This window comes from Sus scrofa, chromosome 13, assembly GCF_054392235.1.
Source record: "Sus scrofa isolate SSC_HxYL_T2T_F1_AM1 chromosome 13, Sscrofa_HxYL_maternal_Yorkshire_Landrace_v2.0, whole genome shotgun sequence".
NCBI classification, from domain to species: Eukaryota; Metazoa; Chordata; class Mammalia; order Artiodactyla; family Suidae; genus Sus; species Sus scrofa.
In genome coordinates this window covers 162,475,593-162,502,982 of record NC_139395.1, presented here as the reverse complement: position 1 = coordinate 162,502,982, position 27,390 = coordinate 162,475,593, and the positions used below count along the sequence as shown (strand labels likewise).

Below are 27,390 nucleotides of genomic sequence, written 5' to 3'. Positions count from 1 at the left end.
GAGTCCATTTTTTTTCTTCTATTTACCTTTAAAAATGCTGTCCTAGTAATATGCATCCTTATAAACTAGTATTTTTTCCTTTAGTCACAAATTGGGGCCACTAAGTCAAAGGGCATTGAAAACGATGCATGCTTTAAATTGTCTTAGATGTAGACAGATTACTTGGCAAAATAGTTTAGTAGCTTACTCTCCTACCAACCACATATGAGTGCTGGTTTCCCAGCATCCTTGCTAATGGTTGTTCTTTTTAACTCTCACCAATCTGATAGGGAAAATGCATTATTTTAAACATTTGCATATTTGAATTAATCATATTTACACATGAACTGTCTATCAAACTGTTGGCCAATTTTATTGTAATTATATATTTTTCTTATTTCTCGAAGGAGACTGAAATATTAATGTTCTGTTATCTGTGATGTAAAATCCATCTTTCTAGGCTCTCATTTGATTCAAGGTGCCCTTTTTGCCATTCAAAAAGTTTAAGTTCGTATACAGCCAAACATATTTTTATTCCTTATTATTTGGGGGTTTCAAATCTTGCTTAAGAAAGTCCCTTCTATCCCCAAAGTATAAAATATTCTCCTAAAGTGTATTTAATCCGTTTAGTTTATTCTTTTGTTGAGATCCTTTATCTACTAGAACTTTTTTGCTTGCATGAAGCATGAGACAGAGGTCAGTGATTCAGTAATTTCAACAGTGAGGCATACAAAGAGCAAAAACAAAAACTGAACAGGAGCGAAGGAGCGGCGAAGGCTCAATTCCGCTTCAGGTGTTTATACAAGCACGCTGCAGGTCAGAGCTAAAGACCGTTTCCAGTGCAGGTCAAAGCAATCGGAGGGTGAGAACGACTTGTAAGCAGCAAGCCTAGTATTTTATGTTTCCGCTCCCTACTGTCTTGGGGTGACAAGATGGGTTCTTATCTAGGAACGGTGAATGAGATTCCTCTCCCTGCTTTCAGTGCTGGAGTATCTACCCAATGGGAAAGTCGCCTACTGAGGGCAATCAAAACCGTCCAAACCGTCGTAAGAAAAGCCCTCATAGAACTGCGGAACAGCGGTAAACCCGTAAAAGCGACTATACTGCGCATGCGCGCTCTCCGGGTGTTGGAAACTAGGATAGGCGTGGCTTACCACGTCGAGACGTGCAGCCGGTGGCGCACGCGCACACTCGGTTCCTGCGTGCTGTGCGCATCTCTAGGTCGGCGCGGGGCGCAGTGGCCGCTGGGAAGATGGCGGGGGTGGGTTTGGCGGCTGCGGCTTCTTGGGTACCTTGTGGCAGGCGGGGATGGGCGGTCGTCTCTTTCGGCTTCCACCGTGGTCTCAGCGCGTTGCTTGCACGGAAGCCGGAGCGCGCGCCATGGTGGCTCGCAGGTCAGTGTCCGAAAGACTGGTGTAGGACGCATTCTTTCGAACACCCCGGATTCCATCAGTTCCTGTCCCATGCATTTTTGGCGCCCCTTTCAGAAATGCTTTTCCCTGGTTCTCAGTAACCCAGTTCTAGTCGGTCTTGACAGTTCTGGTTAAGGCTGTGAGGAGAACTCTGCCGGCCCCGGGCATCCTAGACATTCTGGGCCATTGGTGGCGTTAACTCTTCAGTTTAAGGATCCTTTCTGCCCGCCTTCCCTGCTGAGCTAGGAAGAATTCAGGTGTGCATTTAATGCGTTTGATTATTAGTTGCTTCCTCTTTTCTCTGCAGGTTCTAAGGGGTTAAAGATCGTGACCATTAAGGTGCTTAGACCTGCCTTCCCTTGATTTGAGTTTTACAATGTGAATATTTTCATTGTAAAAATGTGAACACAGTCATCAAACCTAGTTTCTAGTTTTGTTTTTTTCTATGATCCCAACCCAGTAAAAACCATAGTCATTACTCTACAAAGGAAACTAGAATGTGAACCAAAAATTAGATCCCCTGAATGTTTCCTTTGCTTGTTTGATTCTTCTCCGCCCCACTTCACCTCCACTCCCAAGCCCCATATGTCTTTCAGAATTCTGTCTTTTTTCTTTTTGGTTTTGTTGTGTTCACACCCTTGCCACACAGCTAATACATGGTGGTTGGAATGGGAATTTTCATGCCGAATTAAAGTTTCTAAACATATAATCAGTTTAGTTTACATTGAATTGCATACAACCAAAAGGCTGTTGTATATCTGTACCTCCAGCAAAGTTTAGTATGTCATTAACTAGAGTATGGTACTCTTTTATATAGAAAGCATTCATTGAGCAGTTATGCCCCAGTCTTTGAGCTAATCTTTATAGTACAAAGATCATTTATGGATATAATGTTAAGAAACTGACCACTTAGAATTTATCAAGATTAAATAAATTGTAATTGTCTCAGGGAGAATTTCCTGTATTGGAAAATAATCTGGAAGAGAGGATAGGAAGGGAGTTTTTGAGGGCTGAACTAAGGAAATGGAAAATGAACATTTTTGTTGCTATAATCTGTCAACCAACATAATTGGTTCCTAATAGCCTTGTTTTTCACTAAAAGTTTAAATTTTGGCATTTTCCACTCTTAACTGAAACAGGCTTACATATAAAAGGGATAGCTTTAAGCTCTCAATTCAGTTTTTTTAAAAAATCAGCTGCTCAAATCCACAATGAGGAAAACTTTATCAGTTCACATGGAAGAGACTGAGAAGTTTTCGTTAGCCACAATAAAGTAGAGAAAGTTTTCATGTGATATAAAAGAAGAGATTCCTTTTGTCCAAAAGAAGACTGTAAAGGAGTACAGAAATCTGATTTCTTTGGAGGGAGAAAGTGGGATTATAAATGACTTTTTGTTTAAATATCTTTCTACATTTTTTTTTGTTTGTTTTTTGTTTTTTGTTGTTGTTGTTGTTGCTATTTCCTGGGCCGCTCCCGTGGCATATGGAGGTTCCCAGGCTAGGGGTCCAATCGGAGCTGTAGCTGCCAGCCTACGCCAGAGCCACAGCAACGCGGGATCCGAGCCACGTCTGCAACCTACACCACAGCTCACGGCAACGCCGGATCCTTAACCCACTGAGCAAGGGCAAGGACTGAACCCGCAACCTCATGGTTCCCAGTCGGATTCGTTAACCACTGCGCCCAACGGGAACTCCCCTTTCTACATTTTTTAAGGGCAAGTATTGACTTTATGATAGGGAAAGAATTTAAAAATAATGAAATGGGAGTTCCCGTTGTGGCTGTATGAATTAAGAACCTGAAATAGTCTGCATGAGGATGCAGGTTCGATCCCTGGCCTCGTTCAGTTGGTTACTGATCCTTTGTTGCCACAAGCTGAGGTGTAGGTCACAGATGTGACTCGGATCCTGTGTTGCTTCGGCTGTGGTGTAGGCCAGCAGCTGCAGTTCTCATGTGACCCCCTAGCCTGGAAATTTCCATATACCGAAGGTGTGACTGTAAAAAGAAAAAAGAATTTTTTTAAATAATGAAATGAAATAACCTTGTAAGATTTACCCATTGTGCCATTGTACTTGCACTAAGATTTCTGTGGACCATTCACAGAAAGCCAGACCAACAATTAATACTGTGATTGAGAGTCCCATGAGAAATCTTTTTCTGAAAATTGTATTATCATATATTTATTCAAGGTTACTTGTAAAGAAGCTGCTCATTGAACCCATCTCAGCAGATAAAGAATCATGAATGCTTCGCTATTACCATGGCCCATGATTTTATGGGTGGAGAGGGAATCCGTAATAACAGGGACACAGCGTGTCTGCCTTTGAAACAGTTGCTCAAGGGCAGACCAAACTTGTTTCTCAGCCTCCCCACCAAAACAAAGAGGATGTGAAACTCCTCAAATATATAAAAAAAAAGAAGAGGATGAAGAAGGCAGAAATCTCACCAGAGAGGACTAAAACTAGATGAATCTGAATGTTGATTGATAACTGTTTTGGACGGAGGATGTAACAGCAACAGGGAAACATTTTTGACAAGTCTCTCTGTCTTCTGTTGCCTTGAAATTTCCTCATCATTGTGTATTTTGGAAGAATCAAGATTGGACCTTGCTCAAAGAAGGCACGGGTGGATTTTCGATTTTAAAGATATCATGCACAGACTTGTGACTTTAATACCTCAAATCTGTATTTGTTTTTTCTCTATTAAATGGAAATAATATTTGATATCAACTTGATGAGCTCAGAAAGTTAATATTGAAAATATGTGTGGTTTTCCAAAAGCTGTATTTGAAAACTATAGTTTATGTTTTGTGCACTTTGTTTAGCTTGCAGGCAAAAGACATCAGTCTCTTTCCTTAGTCGACCAGATCTTCCAAACCTGGCTTATAAGAAGCTAAAAGGCAAAAGTCCAGGAATTATCTTCATTCCTGGCTATATTTCTACTATGAATGGTACAAAAGCATTGGCAATCGAGGATTTTTGCAAATCTCTGGGTCATGCCTATATAAGGTAAGAACAGCACATTTCAGAGAAAATATTACTACCGTTTAGCATGGCAGTAGAAAATAACTTCTGCTTCAACCAATAGAAAAAAAATGCTAGCATTTTTATAGATTAATTTATTTTAATGGTTTGTAAATTTTCATCCTGTGATTTAGGGTTCTTGTAAAATGCAGTCTTTAAAAGGCCTGGTTTAAAGGTCTTTGTGTCACACTGACAGTGTTGGCAGAAAAACAAACTAGTGGTAACTAAGCTTTTTACAAACAATATTCTAATATAACAAACCAGTATACCAGTTGGCTTTCTTATAATCTCTTGTAATTATATTGTGGTTTTCCTTTGAGGACTTAAGGACTTTTATTTGATCATTGTTTATTTCCTTACTTTTAAAATATATGGTTTAAAATAATATATGTGTTTAAAAGTACTGTAAATTTAGTATTATGTAACTTACATTTCCACCGAGTTTTCTCTTTCCTCTCACTGCAGTAGTCTGAGTATGTATAAGCATAAATAAGAATGTGTGTTGTTTTAAAAAAAGGGATATGTGTTGTTTAATTACAACTTGGTTTCCAAATTCCTAATATTTCATGCTAATAATTATTTTACTAAAATAATATGTTTACATTTTATTAGGTTTGTTTGCTTATAACAATCATTTATTTAGTGCTTAATTTGCTAGAAGAGATAGTTTAGTGAAAAGAGCACTGGCCTGGAATTCAAGAAACATGGGCTCTAGAATTAATTCTTGCAAAAACTGACAAGGTGAGTCAGTTAATAAATGCTGGACTTATTTTCTTCATCATAAAAAGAGGAGATTGGACAAAAGATAATTTCTGAGCTCTTTTCTAGCACTAACAGCCTAAAAAAAAAAAAAATCTATTCATCTAGTATTTTAGAAGAATTGCACTAATGTCCACTTAATAGGTCTGGAAAATACAGCTTTTAGAAATAACATAATAAGTAATTAGAAATCAAAATTAAAACTAAAACTTCTAGACTTAAAAATAAGACTTTTATGCAATATATTAGCAGAAATTATTTCAATTATATGGATTTAATCTTACTCCTTTTACCAAATTAACTGAATTATTTCATTTCCATTCTTAAAACTAAAAAATTTGTTCTGACCTAACTTATTCTGAGGACTAGCGTATCTTTTACAAGTAGATTTTCTAGCACTATACTGGTTCCGTCAATATACAAATTATAAAATATGGTCACTTAAAGATCTTTTAGTCAGGGTGGGAAAATTCAAGATAAAATGCATATGGAAAGTTAGTTGGAAATATTCATCAAAATGTGATCATGTCAAAGAGCAGGATACTTAATTATATAAGATGAGAGAGTCAACTATATGTCAATAAAATTTTATTTAAAAAAAAAAGAGAGAAAGCTGGGAGTTGAATTGAATAGAAAAAACTTTATAAAGGAACACTGAAAAATAGTCAGGATTTGGGTAAAAATGAGCTATCCAGGAAGGAAGACAACCCTGAGCAAAACATGATAATGTCAGAAAAATTGCCATCATTCTCCTTTTTTGTCCGCAAAACACTTTGAATCAAGAAATCACATTTTAGGGAGTTCCTATTGTGGCTCAGTGGAAACAAACCCGATTAGCATCCATGAGGATTCAGTTCAGTGATTAGTATCCATGAGGATTCAGTTCAGTGATCCCTGGCCTCCCGTTCAATGGGTGAAGGATTCAGCATTGCCGAAAGCGTGGTGTAGGTCCCAGATGCAGCTTGGATTCCCCATGGCATAGGCCAGCAGCTGCAGCTTTGACCTCTAGACTGGGGACTTCCATATGCCACACCTGCAGCCTTAAATAAAAAAAATTAAAAAAAAAAAAACGAAAACATTTTATCAGTTCTTGAATTTAAATTGAGACTATGAGAGCTATAACAAAGTTCTCTCTCCCATTAAGACATTTAGAGGGATTTTCTGCATTTTGGATACATATGAGGTATATGTTTTAAAGGTATATTAAGTAATCATGATGAAATTGTAATGTATACAGACTATTAAGTGGTACTGTATTAAAATATAGCCTAAGTGTATCTTTATAAACCTTTATAAGGTATAGTCCTTGTTACAATTTTTAATTTGCTCAAGTTCCTTTTTATTTGCTTTTATCAAACTTCATTGCAATCTAATCACTGTTGGCTGTTGATTGCATTAAAGCTTGTTATAAGAGATTTTATCTTCTATTTTATCTTTTATACTTCCAGTTTCTCGGTTTACTTTTGTTGCGATTTTGGCTCTAAAATGTTAACCCTAAATAAAGAAATGGTTAGTTTTTGTGTATTATGTAAGATATAGTGCATATTGGTTCTGTGAAAATGGTTTCTTAATATCCTGTCACCATGCCTGAAGTAAGATTGAGTCAGAGCTCAGGAATATGACACATGGTTTTAGGGCTGATATTCTCTCATAATTATTTCTAATAGAATTTTAAATTCTAGATTTGGGAATATGTCCCAGAGTATTGAGGCTGCTAGGACTGAGTTTAAAAGTTTTAAAATGCTGAATATTTTTTAATTATCTTTGTCTCTTGCTGAAATATAGTTCAGCAAAAATGAACTATATTTTTTACTTGTAATATATTAATATCACTGAATGTTTAAATTTTCCTTTTTGAAAGCCCTCTCCATGTGTTTTGCATCTTCACCATATATTTGGAAGGCATCTGTAACCAGTACAACAAATAGAGTTGTCCAGTTGCCCACTGAGGTGGGTAAAGAAGAACTAGTGGTGCCTTTCTCTCCTCTTCTCTGTGGTCTGTCTTATACATCTCCTGGATTGAGGAGAAATAATAACTATGATTTAGACTTCAGCAGCTGCCTTCTTATTACTATTTCCCAAGGTTCCAAAACCACTCACTTCATACCTAAAGAAAATTTTAATGTCTTTCTCCATTGCTTATAAATCCCTTATCTCTGGAAAAAATATATACACTGTATATCACATATATATTCTTACATGGACACTAAAAACACTAGGATTTATTAGTTTTCACCAGATTGTAAGAATTAGAAAAAAAAAGCTTTAAATTGGAATAAAATAATTTTTTCACTTTTACCTCCTACTTCTGTTCATTTAGTATGTATTATAATACTCAGTGTCTGAGGCTTACATGCCTGGCCACTATGAAGAATGCAGAGACAAAAATAAGATAATGGTCTTTCCCCTCCATGATCTTACAGTCTGATAGGAATGATGAGCCATATATACACACACATAAATTGTCATAGAGCAGAATTAATAAAATTGTTACTAGTAAGAGTGAATTATGTAGAAGTTTAACTTTGTAGAGGTTTTTTGTTTTGTTTTGTTTTTTTCCCAACTTGTCTGAGAAGCATTTCAAGCAAAAGTCCATTTGGACTAAGCTCTGAGAGAAGATATTAGTAGTGAAGTGATGGGAGAAGAAGTTCTAGGTGAAATAAATGGATGAGGCATAAAACAGAGACAGAAATCAGAGTCTGTTTTAGAAAGAGCAAGTTGATCAGTTTGGCTAAAGCAGTAGTTTCATCAGAGGAGGTGATAAAAGGTTGATCTGAGATGACCGAAAATCTAATGTTCTTTAAAAACAGGCTAAAGCACTAAATTTTTATGTTATGTGTCTTAAGAAGTCATTGAAGTTCATGCCATATCAATATAATGTTTCAGGAAAATACCTGACAGGTATAAAATAGATCCATTTGGAGAGAACAGAGCCATAGAGACACAATGAGGAGGCTGCTGTGATAGGCTGGGTTTGAGATGGCAGACCTGTACCACGATACCAGTCTTCCCAAACTGAGGAGAAAGGTCTGAATGTGAGAAGAAATGAGAATGAGTGAGGATGGTACAGGGCAGGCAGCATTCTAGACCCTGGAAAAACAAATTTGAATATGACAGTCTACCCTTAAAGAGCTGACATCGTAGTAAGAGAGAGACATATATTTAAAATTTGATTGTAACACACGATATGAAAAGTGTTAATTGAGCACATATTAAAGGAAGAGGCTGGAGTTCCCGTCGTGGCGCAGTGGTTAACGAATCCGACTAGGAACCATGAGGTTGCGGGTTCGATCCCTGCCCTTGCTCAGTGGGTTAACGATCCGGCGTTGCTGTGAGCTGTGGTGTAGGTCGCAGATGCGGCTCGGATCCCGCGTTGCTGTGGCTCTGGCGTAGGCTGGCAGCTACAGCTCCGATTGGACCCCTAGCCTGGGAACCTCCATATGCCACGGGAGCAGCCGAAGAAATGGCAAAAAGACAAAAAAAAAAAAAAAAAAAAAGGAAGAGGCTGACTACTGTTGAACAGCACATATGTCAAAGACAGTTCCTCAATAGAGATGACATGACTTAAACGATGAGTAGGCATTTGAATGGAGAAGGAAAGTTTTTTAGGCAGTGGAAGAGCATGCAAAGACTCAAAGTTAGCAAAGGGCTTATCCAGGAATTGGGAGTAGTTAAGTATGACTAGGATTTAGGGCAATCTGCAAAACTGATAAGATAGTTCATGATTTATTGAATTGAGACCTTGAAGGAGAGGAAAAATTCACAAATCAGACAGACTCTGAGCCTGGAGAACTAGGAAGTTGAAATAGAAAGAAAACCAAGTGGACAGGCTAGTGATGATGAATTTGATTCTGGACTTCTCTTTTCCTTCTGCTGATTTAGGAGACATATACTAAGCACTTAGCATGTGCAGAGAACTGATGTAGGCACTGGGAGAGCAGTGGTGAACAAATATTCTGCCCTTATACAGCTTCCATTCTAGTGTGGGAGACAGACCACAAACCAGTAATCATATATCGTATATAATGTTAAGTAGCAATATTTGCTATGAAGAGAATAAAGCAGGGTAAGGAAATAGAGAATGACAAAAGAAGCACGACTTTAAGTTGAGTGGTCAGAGAAGGCTTCTGGAAATGTAACATTTAAACAAAAGGCCTGAATGAAGTGATGGAGTGATCTAGGTGTGTGTCTGGAGATAGAGTGTTCCATGTGGAAGGACCAGCTGATGTGAAACTCCTGAGGCAGGACTGTGGGTGTGTATTTCATTAACTTTAAGAAGGAAAGTGAGGATACAGTTGGAAGGGGGAGAGAGAGAACAGTATGAAATGAGATCAGAGAGGTGGTTAGGACCTAGAGGATGGGAAGGACTTTGGATTTTACATAAAGATTATACCAAGCCTTTGGGGGGTTTGTGCAAGATGTGATTTTTGTTTTAAAAGGATCATTGACTACTAGGGGTGGGGGTAGATTATGAGGGAGAAAAATTAAAATGGAGATTTACTAGGAGACTGTTGCATTAATTCAATGGAGAAGGATTGTGACTTGGACCAGGCTGGCAGCAGTGGAGGAGGTGAGAAAGTGGATGTGGGAGATAATTTTCAGGTTAAGCCTTGTGATTTGCTGAAATGTATATTGACTTCACTGTTTTGTGTTAATAGATTTTAGACATTATAATAATGATTAGTGTGCTATCTTCCATAAAAGAGAAGCAAATACATAGATATCTAGATATAGTTATGTTTTCTCTTTTTCCAGGTTCGATTACTCAGGAATTGGAAATTCAGATGGTAACTTAAAAGAATGCACAGTGGGAAAATGGAGAAAAGATGTTCTTTCTATAATTGATGAATTGGCTGAAGGACCACAGGTGACTACTTTTGTTAAATATGATGATAATTGTTGACTATAACCCCATGATATTTGAGCTGTTTCTTTAGACGTGAAAATGTACGTAATATTTTAAATGTCGAACAATCAATTTTTATATTTCATATCAAACCAATCGATCAGTTCTCTCATTTTTACTTTCTCATAAAATGTAAGTAGCATTTTACTTTTCACTTTACAAATTTTGTTTGTCTAATGTACTTTCTATTACATACTTAATACTTTAACAAAAAGTAATTATAATTTTAATTTTACTTTGCCCCAGATATTAAAAGTCTGGAAGCCAGTGGATTAAAAGGAAGAAAGTATACACATTCTATGAAATTATTCATAGATCAGTCCCTTACACTAAAGAAAAAGAAATTCCTCTGTAAAAATGTGTGTTTATTCTTAGATACTGGTTGGATCTAGCCTGGGTGGATGGCTAATGCTTCATGCAGCAATCGCGCGACCACAAAAGGTTGTAGCTCTTGTTGGCATAGCCACAGCTGTAGATGGCCTAGTGACACAGTTTAATCAGCTTCCTGTTGAGGTAAGTCCCAGGCAACCTCAGGGTATCCCTCCTGTCATTCTGCTCCCTCTTTCTTTGAATTTTGTTCATGTGTCATTTGTTCTTTGACTCGTGATACAGGCCCATCTTTTGTTTTAGCTGCCTTTTTGTGTACAATCTCTTTGCCACCTTTAACTGTGTGGTCTTCTGTTTAAGGTTTCTTTTTCTTCACAGTCCCCTCAAATCATTCTGCCAGGTATTTGAGCCACAGTAATAAAGTCACACTTTAAATTTCTTGTTTTAGCAATGTTTTCATGTTAATCACATTTATTTGTTTGAATCATACATCATGATCTTTTTTTTATACTTCTTAATCTTATTATATGGCCTGTAGGAAATAGTACCTATTCTATGAACATGTTAGACTGGCTAATCAATTATGGAACTGTTTTTTAGCCTGAAAGCCTCAGATCCTCTCTCGGCAGAGCTCTCAGGGCACACATTGTCAGTCACACACAAGCAATGAGGTTTACCATTCCTGACTTAGACACCAAGTGGGCATCCTTCTTCTACTCCCAGTTCTCATATTTTGTTTTAAAAAGGGTGCCTTCATCATTTACGTGTTCTTCAGCCAATCATGTTAGAAATGAGGTTTCTGAAATAACAGGGAAGGCAATTAGTTTATGATACTTTATTACTGGACATATGTTTTAAGCATTTCAGATATCTGTCTTCAAGGATAAAAAATAGCTTTTTGTGTGTTAGTTTTTTTGTTTTGCAATTGATTGCAGAACTCAATTGATTGAGTTCTCCTTGGGCATCTTTTTCCTAGGGATCTAAATTTTACCTGTGAAACTAAGATCCTAGCAGGCCTGAGGCACAGAAAAATTAAAGAAAAATGGTCCAGAGCAGTGTTTCAAAAAGTAGTCTTCAGGCCAGCAGCAACAGCATCACCTGAGAATTTGTAGAAGTATATATTCTTGAGTTTCACCAAGACCTACTGAATCAGAAACAGGGAGTATGTCCCCAGGTGAAATTTGAGAACCACTGCTCTGGATGGTGAATGAGCAGGAGGAGGAGGAAAAGACAAAGAAGAAAAAGGAGTTCCTATTGTGGCTTAGCAGGTTAAGAACCTGACATAGTGTCCGTAAGGATGCAGGTTCCATCCCTAGCCTCAATCAGTGGGTTAAGGATCTAGTGTTGCCTCAAGCTGTGGCTTGGATCTGGTGTTGCCATGACTGTGGTGTAGACTGCAACTGCAGCTCCAATTTGACCCGTAGCCCAGGAACTCCCATATGCTACAAATGAGGCCTTAAAAAGAAAAAATAAAATGAAAGAAGAAAAAAAGCATATGTAGTGTTGAAGAGCAGAATGTCATTGACTTTTGCCTAAATTTTTGCATTTGACTCAGTGCCATATACTGTCTATTCTAAGTTTATTCTTAGTTCACATTGTTATTTCCAGCTCCTTAAGAAATGGCATTAAGGATCCAGTATTGTTACTGCTGTGGCTTGGGTTCGATCCTTGGCCTGGGAACTTTTGCATGCTGCAGGTGCGACAAGGAAGGAAGGGAGGAAAGTAGGGATGGAGGAAGAAAAGAAAAGAAAGAGAGGGCATTGTCTACATAGTCTGGTTCTTCATGTGATTTCCTGTCAGGGCTAAAATTACAAAGTTGATTTTCCTTAAATTTATCTCCTAGTTCTGAATTTTTTCCACTTGATGATTTCTCATACATAGGTGCTCAATGCCCTTAGCTGCTAAATTTTCCATCCTTCTGCATCTAAATCTTGGACCCCTTAACTCTGTTCTTGTAACTCAATGTTACAATGCTTCTTATGGTAGGAAATGATTTCAAGAAGGTGGTATGTGGGAAAGGAGTTGGTTAAACAGTTTGGGGGGGGGGCAGTTTACTGGTAAATGACAGGTCTATATACAACTATATACGTTTATTTTTAAGTGTGTATGTATCCATCACTCGGAGAAAAGATAGGGTAGATACTCTATAAGTCACTGAAGACAGCTGTTGCCTGCAATCAGAGTATATCTTTGCCAGTCCTAAATCAGACCAGGAAAAGATTCTTAACAGAAACATGTTGAGCCCTTGTTAACTTAAAAGCACATGTGAAGAAAGATCAGGGACACTAGGACCACTATCTCTTCTTCTGCACACAGATCGCTAGTGCTAACAATGTCAAAGGAATGGAAGTGGAGTTTTTTTACTATCTTCTTTAGCCCTGGGAGTGTTAAGGCCCAGCATTACCCATTGTATAGAAACTTGTCTTAACCTCTTAACTGACTCTAATCATTGTCTCCTTTGGACACTAGAGGGCCTCAGACAGGATGCTGCACAGCTGTTGGAATCCTAGCTACACAGCCACGTTGCCTTATTAGTTTTTCTTGGTGTAGAAATTATGTATATTGTACATGTTCTTTGATTAATACTGTTCTTTGCTATTTCTTTTCTTTTTTTTTTTTTTTTTTGTCTTTTGTCTTTTTGTTGTTGTTGTTGTTGTTGCTATTTCTTGGGCCGCTCCTGCAGCATATGGAGGTTCCCAGACTAGGGGTCGAATCGGAGCTGTAGCCACCAGCCTACGCCAGAGCCACAGCAACGCAGGATCTGAGCCGCGTCTGCAACCTACACCACAGCTCACGGCAACGCCGGATCATTAACCCACTGAGCAAGGGCAGGGACCGAACCCGCAACCTCATGGTTCCTAGTCGGATTCGTTAACCACTGCGCCACGACGGGAACTCCTCTTTGCTATTTCTTAACTTTTTGTTTTTGAGGGTTTGGGACACAAGAAATTTTGTAAAGTCAAGTTTGTCCTTCAAATGAACAATATTTATTGAACTCAGTAGCAGATTAACAGCTAGTTGGGGGGTAAGGATGCTTAAAATGCAACTATTATTATGTCTCAGTAATTAGTATAGTTCCCACTTCATTTAATAATCAAACTTAGTTCTAATTACTGAAATTAAAAATTCGGGAATAATCACAAGTAGTTTGAAGATAACTGAGTATCATTTTTGCTTTAAATATTTGGTTCACATGTTGCTTTAATGCAGCAGACCCCATGCTATTAATATGGATTAATACATTTTAAAGTTTTTTAGACATTTGTTAATTATAAATCATTTGGGAATATTTAGAAGTCTAGCTTTCAGATATTTAGCTTTTTCACAGAATCAAATCTTTTTGGAATTTAATAAAATGCATTAAAATGCCTAAAAACATAGATTATATCATACACATTTTACTGTTCAAATTCTTTTTCCCTTTTTGTATTTGTAATAAGTCAACAGTTTTAAATATGGAAAAAAATCAATATTTTTATTGAAAATATAAAACAAAAATATGTTGTATGGGGCTTTTCTTTCCTTATATTTTTCATTGTTTTTGATAAGATGCCCACCTGTTTTTCTAGCCCTTCCATATTGTATGGTTTCAATAGACTCAAAGCTATTTACTTCTTGATTTATTAGTTCAAGTTGTGATAGTCTTTCCAAAGAATTTATTATATACGGATAAACCTTTATTTTCAAAGATGTTCATGGAAGTATTCATCAATGTGAGAATGGTCAAGTTAGTTATATTAGATGCAATATGGTGGACAATTATGCAGCCTTTAAAAACTTAGTAGAATGTTTTAAAACCTAGAAATATATATTAAATATAAAGCAGCATTGAAAACTATATATGAATTATAATAGCTAAGTGTTTTACATATTATATCTATAAAGACCAAACACATATAGAAAAATACTGGAAGGAAATAAGCCAAAGTATTAATGGTTGTTATATCCATGAGATAGGTTTATGAGAAATTTGTTTCTTTTTATGCTTTTTATATTTCCATGTTTTTATAATGAGTATATGTTACTTTAACTAGAAAAATTGTTTAAGGTAGATTATCTTAGGGAGTTCCTGTAGTGGTGCAGCAGAAACAAATCTGACTAGTATCCATGAGGAAGCAGTCCAATCCCTGGCCTTGATCAGTGGGTTGAGGATCTGGCGTTGCTATGAGCTGTGGTGTAGGTTGAAGACATAGGTCGGATTCCGTGTTGCTGTGGCTGTGGTATAGGCCAGCAGCTGCAGCTCCAACTCCTGTCCTAGCCTGGGAACTTCCATATGGCATGGGTGTGGCCCTAAAAAAAAAAAAAAAAGATTATCTTAAAAATTGAAATTCTTCAAGAATCAAAGGATAACCCAGTATTTATTTTAAGGGTAGAAATGATATCATTTCTCAGTTTTCAGGGAGTATTGAGAAGACTTGACATCTAAAACAGCAATTTTTTTTCTCATTCCGTAGGACTCTGAAAGCAAAAGCTACATTTTTTAATATTCAGCCTAAAATTGGATGTGTATGACTGCCCCAGAGTAACCACTGTCTTAAAAATTTTTCATTTTTAGTTTTATGCTTGATTCTTCTTCTCTCCCTGCCCCATCCCTATTGTAGTAACTTTTTGTATACACACTTTTAATTTTATGATTTTGAAATCTAAACAATTTTTATTCCTAAGATTTAATATGTAATATGAATGCTACCTTGACTAATTCCAAGAAATTATTGTACTTTTGTCCCCTTCATTTCCCCTTTCAGTTGGGGTGAAGCAACCCCTGATTTTAGATGTTAAATGATGAAGTTAGTTAAATCTTAATTTGAATCCTAACCATAACAGCTACTGCCTTTCAACTTTAAACGTATTTACTACTCTAAACTTTAACATCCTCTTTTCTAAAAATGAAATAATGACAGAATTATCAGGATGTTATGATACTGTGTGTTAAAAATACTTGTCACAGTTCTTTACACATAGTATTTAATTACTGGTAATTATCACTATTATATTTATGTTCTCTTTTCTTCTTCAAAGGCTACTTTTCTTCTGTTAAGATTGTTGCATGTATTAGTGTTACATAAATATTTTCATTTTTCTCCTTTTCCCCAATAGACAAAAAAGGATATAGAGATGAAAGGTGTGTGGGCCATGCCATCAAAATACAGTGAAGAAGGAGTTTATCGCATTCAGTACAGTGTCATTAAAGAAGCTGAGCACCACTGCTTGTTACATAGTCCCATTCCTGTGAACTGCCCTATAAGATTGCTCCACGGCATGAAGGATGACGTTATTCCCTGGCATACGTCTGTGCAAGTTGCTGACCGAGTAGTCAGCAAAGATGTAGATGTCATCCTCCGAAAAGACAGCGACCACCGAATGAAGGAAAAAGCGGACCTTCAACTTCTGGTTTACACTATTGATGACTTAATTGATAAGCTTTCAACTGTAATTAACTAGAATCACAGTTTTAGTTGGTTTGTAAACTCATGGATCCAGAAGGTAGAAGAGATGAAAGACCTTGATAAGTAGGTTTTTCTTATCTCTATTTTGTAAATATCATGTATTTATTCAGTGATGTATTTGCACAAGTGATACAGATCGTGAAGAAAGCATCAGCTGCTGTTTAAAAAAATTCTCTCCTGCCTTCAACCCTTGATTTTTTTTTGTTAAAATATTTCCTATTTTTTTATTCAAGAGATGCTTACTTTATAATGCTTATGTTAACTGTGCCAGCTCCTAATTGTGCTTTCTTCTATTTAGAATTGCTAATAAAGCTTGATTTTTTTGTTTTTGTTTGGTATCATTGTATATAGAGATTTGTTAAATTCTGATTTTAAAATGTAGTTCACAAAATATAGGAACATGTTTATTGACATAAATCTGAAATGATTAGAGAAATATCTGAAGCATAAAGTTTGAAAAAAGCTATTACTTTAATATCTTATACTCTGCATGTTATATTTGAATTTAAAATCAAGGTTATTTTAACTGCTCAAAACTTTACAGATCTATGAAGGAGATGTATCATTTTTAAATTGTGGCTTATATATCGTACAGTTAAATAGGGGAATTTCATCTTAGGCAATGATATGGTATTTTCATATTCTGATTTCATATTCCAAAGAGGAAATTAATCTTTACATTTGTCACCTACCTGTGGAAACATGCCTTTTTTATTAATATGTACTTGAATGCAAATAGCCAAGTGATTGCCATCTAACTCAGAAGACTTTCTAAAATGTATAGATAGTCAGGAAATAGGAAAGGGAAATATAAAGGTTTTTTTAATAACTAAAATAAGTTTGTGCAGTAATCAGCTTTAATATTATTGAGTTGGTGTCTTTTAATTATAGGAATTCCTGTTGTGGCTCAGTGGCTTACAAGTACAAATAGTATCCCTGGCCTCCCTCAGTGGGTTAAGGATCTGGCGTTTCCATGAGCTGTGGTGTAGGTTGCAGACGCAGCTTGGATTGCTCATTGCTGTCGCAGTGGTGTGGGCTGGCAGCTACAGATCCAATTCAACCCCTAGCCTGGGAATTTCATATGCTGCAGGTGAGGCCCTACACACCAAAAAAAAAAAAAAAAAAAAAAAAAAAGGATGATTGGATGTTATTTAGCTTGCTTGGGTTACGTCTGTCAGAGTAAAACTTCTTTAAGTTGACATCATACACAATACATATACATGTATTTATAATATACATGCTTCAAAGACTTCTTTAATTCATTACTAAGGGAGCCAGCAGAGAGTAAACCTGGTTCAAAGGACAATTCAAGAAACATTTAATGGATATTGAAGAGTATTGGTATAAAATTCCCGTGCTGAGAAGAGTTAACATAGAGATGACAGTTTATTAGAGAGAACTGCTCGCAGGGTTCACCCTTAGCTGGCTTCTGGGAACTTGGATTTTAGGAGCGTTCCACCATTCCAGAACTAATCAAAGTAGCTCACTGTGCCTAAACTGTCTACGTAAACAATGTGGTTTATGCTGGACAAATGCTTTGCTTCTGCGGGTCTGGAATTTTGGTAGATGCCAGGCTGAGACCGCCCAAGTGACCAGCTCCCAGTAAACACTCTGGACACCGCGGCTCTCACGATCTTCCCTGGTGGATATTTCCCACATGCTGTCACAGTGCTTTGCTGGGGGGATTAAACTGAACGTGTGTGACTCAACTAGGACAGGATTTGTAGCCGCTTGCGTCTGGTTTTCCCTGGATTTCACTTCATGTTGTTCTTTCCTTATTTTGCTTTTTATCCTTTCACTGTAATAAATCATAGCGGTGAGTAGAACTATATGCCAAGTTCCGTGAGTCCTAACAAATGATCAAACCTGGGGGTGGTCTGTGTCAGTAACCCCGACACAGAACCAAAACAGATCAGTATCCTCCAGGCAATAAAATATAATCTAGGAGTTTTCTTTTATACAAAACAATTACAAACCAAAAATACATGAATCATCTCTGTGGCACAGTGCCTGGTGCCAAAATGGGCTGTTCCAGGATGGCAAGATGACTTCGCAGGCCTACGCTGCTAGGCATGAGGATCAGGAGGAAGAGGAAAACCCCCTGCCCCCCTGTGAGAGGTTTCTAGGGTTAAACATAATTATAATAAAATGTGATAAATATAATTGGAGATTCATAGTGTATCTGTAGAGGTAATCCATATCACGGTTAAAGACAGGCTAGCGCTTGGGGTTAAATCCTGGCTCATTGTTTACTAGGCCTGTGACTGGGCCATTTACTTAACCTCCCTGAGGTCTCCTCATCTGTAAAATATCATGATATACACCTATTAAATAAAGTGTAAGGATTAAGCACAACACGTTTAGAACAATGACATGTAGGCGTCATTACCATTTCACTTACTTATTACACACACACAACAGTGGGAAACTGGAGGGCACAATTCATGGGCGCTTGGGAAGGCAAATGGAGGCAAAGAACTAAGGCTTCTAAAACTGACCTGGGCTGAACCTTCCTCACTTCAAGATCCCAAGGAATGTTAGCTCTGTGCTATCCTTTCCAAAGTTTAGTGCTTAGGAAAAGGGGGAGAGGGGCGCTTCACTCTCTAAAGATAAGGAAAGCTCTCTTAAAATTGACTCTAGCCTTGCAGAGGTTAACATAATTTCCAAAAGAGTTTGAAGCCGTGAGATTTAGTGTAGTCTAGTACATTGATAGTTATGTCAGTATTCTTTTCTAGTTTCTCCCAAAGTTCTCTCTTTTGTTTTTCTTTCTAAAACCACTCCATGCCATGTATCAGTGACATGGAAATGCTTGAACAGCCAGCAGCCCCTGAATGCCTATTCTCTGGAACACCTGCATGGATTTAAAAGCGGCATGGTTCCTCTAAACAACCTCCGTACCTGCAGTGGAAGGGGATGAGGCCATTGCCCAAGGAGAGGAAGGCTAAGTGCGGTCACAGAGTATTTTTGCTTTTGCAGCACCTGTTGAGCTGAGAGGTGTTTCCAGACATGAGTCTGCACAGTATGTGGTTCTCTGAGCAGCCGATAAAAAGCTCTGTGGGGAGGAGAGGAGGAAAAGGGCTTTGGGCAGGGCTGAATTTATAAAGCACAGAGATAGAGAACAAGGAGAACATTATTTGCCACATAAGCATTCTTAAGGCGGTGGCCAAAGGGGATATGTCGAATTTTCAATACATTTGAAACTTTAAAAAAACAACCAAAAAACTCTTACTTTCTGAAGGAAGGAAGAAGATGGACGGAATTTAGATGTGCATTTTTAAGAGCCCTTTAATTACAGATCTAAAAATCACTTTTTAGTTTAGCAACATGTAATATACATAACTTGGTTTGACGAAAAGATGTGATGTTTTGGTACATTTAGAGAATATACCTAAAAAAAGGCAGGTAATTTTTTTTTTTTAACCAAATGGGTCTTTTGAAGAAACTCTCCTTTCCCATATGGGCTTGCTGTCCCTTTTCTTGAGCTGTCAGCTTTTTATTGACAGGTAAACTTCTACTGGAAAAGTTCAAATTTGGGTTTCATACTGAAGCCTTTCCTGACTCATCCTCATCTCTGTGTCCAAGAAATTCTCAGTAGGTCCTCTGAGCTCTCTCATGAACAACACTCTGCACACACCTTTTTGATAGAACTTACTAGTTTGAAACTCAGTTTATGTGCCAACCTCCCTCTGTCAATGGACCATGGAGATCAGAGACTTTGTTCTGACATTCTTGAACCCCAGGCATCCCTGACCAAGCTGCATCATCTTACCCACCTGGTAATGTTAATATTCCTTTCTTTTTTGACCTTGGCTCTCTTCTTAGGCAGCTTATTCACCCTGAGCAACTTCACCCATGTTCCTGGTTTTAACTGCTGCCGGCATGCAGATGATTTAAGTACTTCATTCCAGATTTTTTCCCTTGAGTTCCAGATGCATAAAACCAACTGTCTAATGACTGGGATGGATCATGGCAGCCCTCCCAAATGCAATAAGTCCAAAGCCTGTTATCTTTCCCCCTTAATGTACCTCCCCACCTACAATAATTGGTGAGACCATTACCTCTGTTACTCAAGTCAAACTTATGAGTCATTCTGACATCTCCTTTTTCTTCATCTAAATCAGATCTGATGGTTCATTTTTGCGTAGAAAACACTCAAGCTCATTTGAATGATACCTAAGCCTGGTGGCAAGGCCAGTAAATATTCAACAAGTGGCTGTGGGGTGGGGGGAGGGGAAGCCCCCCGATTTTGTAGCATTTGCCAATATCCGTGGCATAAACACTCCAGTCATAGCTGGTTTCAAGCTACCACTGTGACGTTACTGAATATGATAAAGCTGAGAAGAAACCGCCAGTCACAGACTGTTACATAGTATACACACCGTAGAGACAATAAATATAAATATCCTCAAAAATATAGGTAAGAGTAAAATGTAACAAAATAAATTAGGAAGTGTTCCATTTTGAGTATTTAATCTTTGTTTGCAATATAATTTATTTATGTGTAAGTTTACATAACTTAATTGCTTGTAATGGCTGTTTGACAACTGGCTTTCAAAACTTCTGAAAATTTAACCCTGGACACTTACAAGCACACTACTTTATAATCTGGAGCCTGCCGGACATTCTGGCTTTATTTTACTTTCTGTGTGTCTCTTCCCTTTCACCCTGTGCTTTGTTGATACTAGAACGTTTTCACCTTCTTAAATAAGCTGCCTTTGCCAGCAATGTTCCCTATCCCTCCTACATCACCCCATCCACCCTGCAAACATCTCACTCCATTCACCAGGCAAACACCTACTCATCTTCCGAGACATAAAGGCATCTCATTTATAAATCCTTTCGCTAATCTCCTACCCCCTTCCTCTAGATATAATTGTACATGAGAATCTTGTGTATATTTTTAGCATGACACCTGGTTGGCATTTGTAGTTTACAAGTTTAATTTTGCTATTAGACCATGCTGCTATGTCTCTCTTTTTTAAATCTCAGATACACAGACCCATAAAAAAAAGGTTGTTGAAAAAAAAATTATAATATTAATAAGTACTCAGTAAGTGGAAGGTTGAGCCTCTTTCCACTGGCACCATCCAGGGGATCAAATGCTTTTTTTCTCTAAAGACTTCCTGTGGATTTCTGGACTCGACTAACCTATGCCTTGCTTGGACTCTCCCCTTTGCCATTGTATTCTCTCCAGAGAATACAGTCATTCTCAAAGAACAGCACATATTTTGTTACAACAGGGAAAAAATCTTTGTGTACAAAAGACCTGCAAGACAGAGTCTGGAGAAAAAAAGAGGAAGGGGAATGTCCATCCTTTAGAATTGTTTCTGGTTTTATATAACAAACTAACATCTTACTTTGGGCAACTACAGCCTGGGAGGAAGTAACATGTTTTCTGTTTGGGCTTCTGTTTTCCTTAGTTCAGACTGGAACTGACCTTATTCCTGCCACCCAAGATGCAACTGAGTGGCTTCCAAAATTCTGCTGACAATGTCACTGCTCTAGACTCTACCCCTGAACTGCAGGTCTCTGGAGCCCATTAGGCTGCCTTTAGAGTTTCTTCAAATGATGGTTCTATGCAGCACCCATACCCGCATTTGTCAGCCCCTTCTCATGATTTTTTCTAAACCCACTGATCTCACAGCTCTGATTTTCTCACAACCTCTTGTCTGCCACAGAGTTCTCTCTCCTATGCTTTCAACTACTGACCACTAAGTCTTTTCACAGGCAAACCACCCACATCTCTCCTAAGTAATTAAATTTTCACGAGTCCAGGCTCCAGCTGGCAGGAGTGTGTTCTCAGTATGTGTATCGTTTGAGGTCATTTCCTGCATAGCTTCTAATCAATTTCCCACAGGGATGAAGATCACTATCCCATGTACTAGAATTGCTTTATGTCATGCTCTGAGTCAATTGGTCAACCTGTTCTAGAGGAAAAAGTTATATTTTCTTTCTCTTCAGCACAGGACTTGGCATGGTGAAATGTTTAAAAAAAATTTTTGCTGAATTACAGAAAACCAAAATGTGTGGTGTTTTCCCCATGAATAGTACCTAGAGCCTTAGACAAGACCATCCTTACCCAAGTGGCTTATAGTCAAGGGAGATGAACTACCAAGGCCTTCAGTGGTTAATTAAAATTTCAGGCTAACTTAGGTCTGATGATTCCTCACACCAATTACTCAGTTACCACTGACAGCCTGTCAGCTGTGCTTTCCTGGTCCTTAATGAAAGAAAATAAACAGATGAAATCTTCATACTCTAGCAAAACCTTTCACTCTAATAGTTCTTAGCACATGGACCCCCGTTTAATTTATAAAACGTGCCTTCTTATAAGGGCTTTTCCAGACGTTCCTGTCTTTTTATAAGTGTCTGTCTTTTGAGTGAAAAATGGCATTAAAACACTATATAAGTCAAACTGAGGCACAACAGTGTCCCACCAGCATGGAAGTTTCTGGATGAAATCTGACTGGCAGCTGAACAAGTTAATGGTTACAGTTCACGGCCCCACCTCTCCCGCCCCACGGCCAGACACCTGTTCCCTCAAGGCCGGAGGAAAGTGGCTTGGCAACTCCTGACAGATGGACAGCCGACAGAGCGGACCCTCCCCCAGGCCCCATCCCCTGCGCAGCTGTGCGCTGGCCTTGTGTACAATCCGCTGTCCCCCAGAGGAGGGGAAAGAATTGTGAGGCTGAGAAAGAATCTCTCAGCGGGAGGGGAGGTGGGCGGGTGGAGAGCTTGACTGACACAACAGAGGGCTGGTTTTTCTGAGGGCTCTTAGCAACGGCCCTGGTTTGACCCTCCTCAGCCCTGAGAAAATCGAATCAGTGTACCATTCTTCCAGGCGCGATGCAGCATCAGCAGCTCAACGTCAAGGGGACCTTCCTCCCTTCCTATTAATTACCTGCTCTTTCGCATCTCGGGGTTCCTACCTTTGCAAAGTGCTCCTGGGAGGAGGGAAGAAACGACCATCACCCTGCCAGCCCCCTTGCTGCCTGGGGCTTCAGGCTTTACTGTGAGTCCTTATACATCATGTCTTCTCACTGATAGGCGGGACTGAGAGGGGGCTTCCAGCCCCTTTGGACCTCCGGGGGCTTTATTCTAAGAGTCACTGGCGCATGGCTGAGCCTTTCTTTCCCGTTTGTAGGTGAAACCCCAGTGGCTTCATTGGCTCCTTGATTTAAACCACGCCCGGCTTTCTGCCCGCTTTGCTGCTGCTGGGCCAGGCGGCCCAGCCCCAGCCCAGCCCCAGCCCAGCCTGTTTGCGGGGAGCCCGGGCTGCTGCTGCTATTGTGTGGATGCCGCGCGTGTCCTCTCTTCTCTTCCAGAGATGGCTAACAGGGGCCCGAGCTACGGCTTAAGCCGAGAGGTGCAGGAGAAGATTGAGCAGAAGTATGACGCAGACCTCGAGAACAAACTGGTGGACTGGATCATCCTGCAGTGCGCGGAGGACATAGAGCACCCACCCCCCGGCAGGACCCATTTTCAGAAATGGTTAATGGACGGGACGGTAAGGCCTGCTGCGATCTTGGTTACTGGGGGCAGTGGGCAGGGAAACCCTTCAGAATCTCTCCTTTTAATGTGAGGCTGCGAGAGGAGCTGTGGCTGCCAGATTCTGAGTCTCACGGGAAGGGGACGGGAATACCTTTATCTCTCCCTGGGGTTGAAGATCTGGGCTCCCTGTACAATTCCCTTGCTGCATGAGAGGACTTCTCATCCATCCCTGACATTGCAGCTTCCTGCTGAGTTGTTGGCAAATTCGAAGCCCTTTTGCTCTTTCCATTGAGAAGAGAGATAAGTATTCCCTTGAGATCTCTCATCAGCTCCTCTGGGGCCATTCCTTCCCCAGAGAAATAGGTTGGTTCCATAGTAAAACAAAGGAAGGGATGGAGGGGGAGGACTAACCACTCACCCATCCCTCCTGGAGCCACACTCCTTGGGGATGCTCAATGCCTGTCTGCTGAACGGTTAGATTCTCTTGAAACTAAAGGGAATCCTTATTTGATTCTTAACTGCTTTTCTAAGGAGATGCTCTTATGTGTTGGGGAGGGGAGAGGCGTGACTGGGGACCACAGGCTCTGCTGATTTCAACAAGCCTGTCTGTTCCTGCAGGCTGTGATTTACTGTTACATAACTGCTATTCCACACCTCTGTTGGGTTTTGCCCAGTACTCTGGTTATAGGTATCTGGGAGGAGGGTACCCAGTTCATTTCCTTTATACATCATTAGCACTTATCAGATGAGTTACTGAAGCCTGATTCTGATCTGCCTTTGTGATAGAAAAAATAATATTAGAGTATGTCGTTTACCCTACCTGGGAGCCACTAACTCATCTCTCCATTGAAAGTCTGAAATCCTGGCCTCATCAATGCATATCCCCTCTCGTAAACATTCTTTCCTCACCCATAAAGAGGAGGGGAGGAGCAGGGAGGGCAGAGGATTCCCGGGCTCCCAGACTCACTGTAGGAACAGCCCTGAGAATGGAGTCCTGGAGTCTTGGGGTTCAATACAAGAGACTGGCTACCCAGCTTAGAGCCCATGGCTTCCTGGGGTGCAAGATTCGCCCATGCCCAAACCTCTGGGCTGTGCCCCCATGGGGACTAGGACTCACTGTGCATTAGGGAGAGATAAATGCAAAGGGAAACGCTGATTTTTGTCTCCTCCTTTCCCTCTGCAGGTCTTGTGTAAGCTGATAAACAGTTTATACCCTCCTGGACAAGAACCCATTCCCAAGATCTCAGAGTCAAAGATGGCTTTTAAGCAGATGGAACAAATCTCCCAGTTCCTAAAAGCTGCAGAGATCTATGGTGTCAGGACCACTGACATTTTTCAGACTGTGGATCTGTGGGAAGGTAAACAGCCCTGGTGCCTTTGGGCTCATTCTCCCCTCCCCCCCACCGTTTTGTTCGCCTCTTTGTTAAAACCTGCGCACAGTGTTTTTCCTTGTGTTTCCCTGCGTGTGCGCGCCTGTGATTGTGTGTGTGAGGGAGTTATCCGCTGTCACCCAGCAGCGCTGTCAGCCTCCCCCTTTGTGATGCTCTATGAAAAGTGTTTTTCCTCTAAAGAACACACACCCCAGGACACAGCAGGGACCTAACTAACATGTAAACAGAAGCCTCCTCTGGGAGGAAGCTAAAATGGTTACATGGATGCCTCTGGTTCCTCTTACCCCTCCCACAACGTACTCTTTCCCCACAAATGATAGCTACTGGGGGAGAAGGGGGGTGGCAAGTGTGCTTCTGACTCACCCGGGCTTATAGACAAAGCTGCCTGGTGCAATTTTGTCATTCAATCTGAGAAATAAATAGCACCCTGCCCTTTTATTAAAAGATTATCTGGGAGCTTGGTGACAGTAACGTCCAGAGGTGTATTTTCTCAGAGAGGGCGTCAAATGATTTTTTTTCTTTCATTTTTGTGAATTGACCTAAGAAATCTAGGCATAAAAAGGAAATCAGGTTTCTGGACATATTTAACAATCCATGATTATTGGGGGGAAAGATGTGAATGAAGATACCACTAGAGAATTTGGGACCTCTGGTTGTAGTGCTTAATTTGCTGCCTGAGCCAGAATGTGCCCACCCATCTGTGTGACTGTTCCACACCAGGCCTGCCCGAGATACACGGTCCAAGCAGAGCTGCCAGGTTGACACTGTGTTCTCATGCACCTTGTCACTAGCTGTCATCAGTGTCCCAATCAACAGAACACCTAAGGCAGTGACCTGCCCAGGGCAGATGGCTCTGCTGACAGTGAGAGTGGGTTAACTTTCTTGTGATCGAGAAACAATGATGTTTTAAGGGGTATTCAAAGAAAAAAAAAAAAAGCCTCCTTAAGCCTCACCCCCCTTCTCTGTATCATACAAAGAGCTGGCACTTCCTGTTTCCTTCACAGATGAATACTTAGAATCCTAAGCCAATCAGTTTATCAGTCATGTTTTGCCATTATTTAAAAACTCAGATATTCAGAACTTCAGGCCAGGCCACTGGACTTCACAGACAGTTGCCTCCAAAACCCCTCAGAATGTCACAGTTGAGACTTGGTCCCTGTTTTTTAGGTCAAAACTGTGATTTTTTTTTCTCCTTATAAAAATAGCTACTGCTTTTCGATATTTTTCTATGCACCAGCCATATACTAGTGTCTTTCTGCATAATGCCAATCAGTTTTCCCAACAATTCCAGAAGGTAGGTGTTACTAATTTCCCCATTTCATAGATGATGAAACTGAAGCTCGCCCATGAATACTTGTATATATCATATGCCTGCCTAGTAATTAACAGAGCTAGGACTCAAACCCAGCCGCTAGGATGCCATAGTATAGGACCTTAACTAGTCTGCCATGCTGGGCTTCAGCCAGGACGCTGTTTCCTTCACCGACACCAGGAGTGTTATGCTGTTGAATCATAACAGTGACTGATGAGATGAAAAGGAAGAGGGACATGATTCAGGGCTGTGTGGGACTGAAGGTTAGGGCCCCTGAACTAGGAGGTTTGTGTGAATGGATGGGGTCCCAGTAGGAGCCCCCAAGTACAGGAAGTGTAGAGGAGGAGGAAAAAACTGGAAAGTCTGTGGGAAGTGAGGCTTCCAAAGGTGTTTTCCTGTCCTGAGGATGCTTTTCTTGCCTTTCCCCTTTTTCTAAAGACCACACAGGTAAACTTTACACCCAAGAGGTGCTGGCAGTGTGTGGGGAGAGGGATAGGGAGCACTCTGCCTGAAAAGCAGAGTAGGTGAAGGTCTACACCACCTGCTCCCGCTCGGTGTGTTAGATACCTCTTAGGGGAGAGGGAAGTCAAGAGGCAGGAGTGTGACTGCAGTGGCCTGAGGTAGACAGGTGGGTTCCAGGGCAGAGTAATGCTCTTGGAACAAGGGAACAAGGCAGACATGAGGGCTGTCATTCCCAGTGCAAAGAAGGATGAGGCTTTAAAGGGAATAAGGAAGGAGACCACACCCAGGGAGCTGTGGCTGAGCTGCCATAGGTCGTACAGTAGGCAGGGACTGCAGGCAATGGGAGAGCAGCCTCTAGAGGCCCCAGGGCCTGGTGGTCCCTCTAAGGAGGAAGATTCATCCTATGTATTGGAGAGGATACCTGATATCACTCAGGATCACCATCTAAAGTTTGTTGGGAGCTGGTTACCATACAGTGGAGCACTAGGCAGGAAAGTGAGCCCCTTTAGCAGAGACGGGGGTGGGGGGCGTGGCCTTGGGTGAGCCCAGCAGTGAGATCCATGGAAGAGCAGCACGACGGATTTCGAGGCTGGGTCCCTCTGCCAGAGTTGCTTGTCACCTGTGAGCTTGTGGGTGAGTAAGCTGGAATCAGAGGGACACCGCAGGACAGGGTGCCTGTGTGGACATGCCTGAGTGCGTGGGAGACGGCCATGTTTGTGTGCACAGCTCCTGGACGGGCCACCCCTGTAGCATAATCCCACATTCTCCCTACTCTTCTGCAGCCGGGCTGTGGTTTTAATGCTGTCCTGACCTTTCAGATTACTCAATTCACTTCTGACTCCACATACCACGGCCATCATGACTGTGGCCCTTAGGGGCCAGCC

General features: G+C 40.2%; 2 protein-coding genes across 6 annotated transcripts in view; both read left to right on the top strand.

Annotated features, from left to right (window-relative positions):
- The first annotated feature begins 1,213 nt into the window (after positions 1–1,213).
- On the top strand, positions 1,214–16,177 carry ABHD10 (abhydrolase domain containing 10, depalmitoylase). Of its 4 annotated transcripts, none has more exons than XR_014824863.1 (5): positions 1,214–1,373; positions 4,213–4,396; positions 9,926–10,037; positions 10,452–12,074; positions 14,662–16,177. XR_014824863.1 is itself a non-coding variant. In XM_021070392.2 (5 exons), the coding sequence occupies exons 1-5, from the start codon at positions 1,232–1,234 to the stop codon at positions 15,843–15,845; spliced, it is 921 nt and encodes a 306-aa protein (XP_020926051.2). In that variant the 5' UTR covers positions 1,214–1,231; the 3' UTR covers positions 15,846–16,177. The 4 variants fall into 4 exon arrangements, 3 of the variants coding, with proteins under 3 accessions (XP_020926051.2, XP_020926052.2, XP_084847489.1); XM_021070392.2 differs by having other exon boundaries at positions 10,452–10,589; positions 15,501–16,177; XM_021070393.2 differs by having other exon boundaries at positions 3,578–4,396; positions 10,452–10,589; positions 15,501–16,177.
- A 6,496-nt stretch (positions 16,178–22,673) lies between these two features.
- The window catches only part of TAGLN3 (transgelin 3), a 28,633-nt gene continuing 23,916 nt past the window's right edge, over positions 22,674–27,390 (top strand). For both annotated transcript variants that reach the window (XR_014824864.1, XM_021070389.2), the window contains exons 1-3: positions 22,674–22,862; positions 23,176–23,357; positions 24,525–24,699. Coding sequence is in view for 1 of the 2 variants with exons in the window: in XM_021070389.2 (XP_020926048.1) it covers positions 23,178–23,357; positions 24,525–24,699 (355 nt within the window). In the remaining variant the exon portion in view is untranslated. The remainder of the gene's footprint in view (positions 22,863–23,175; positions 23,358–24,524; positions 24,700–27,390) is intronic.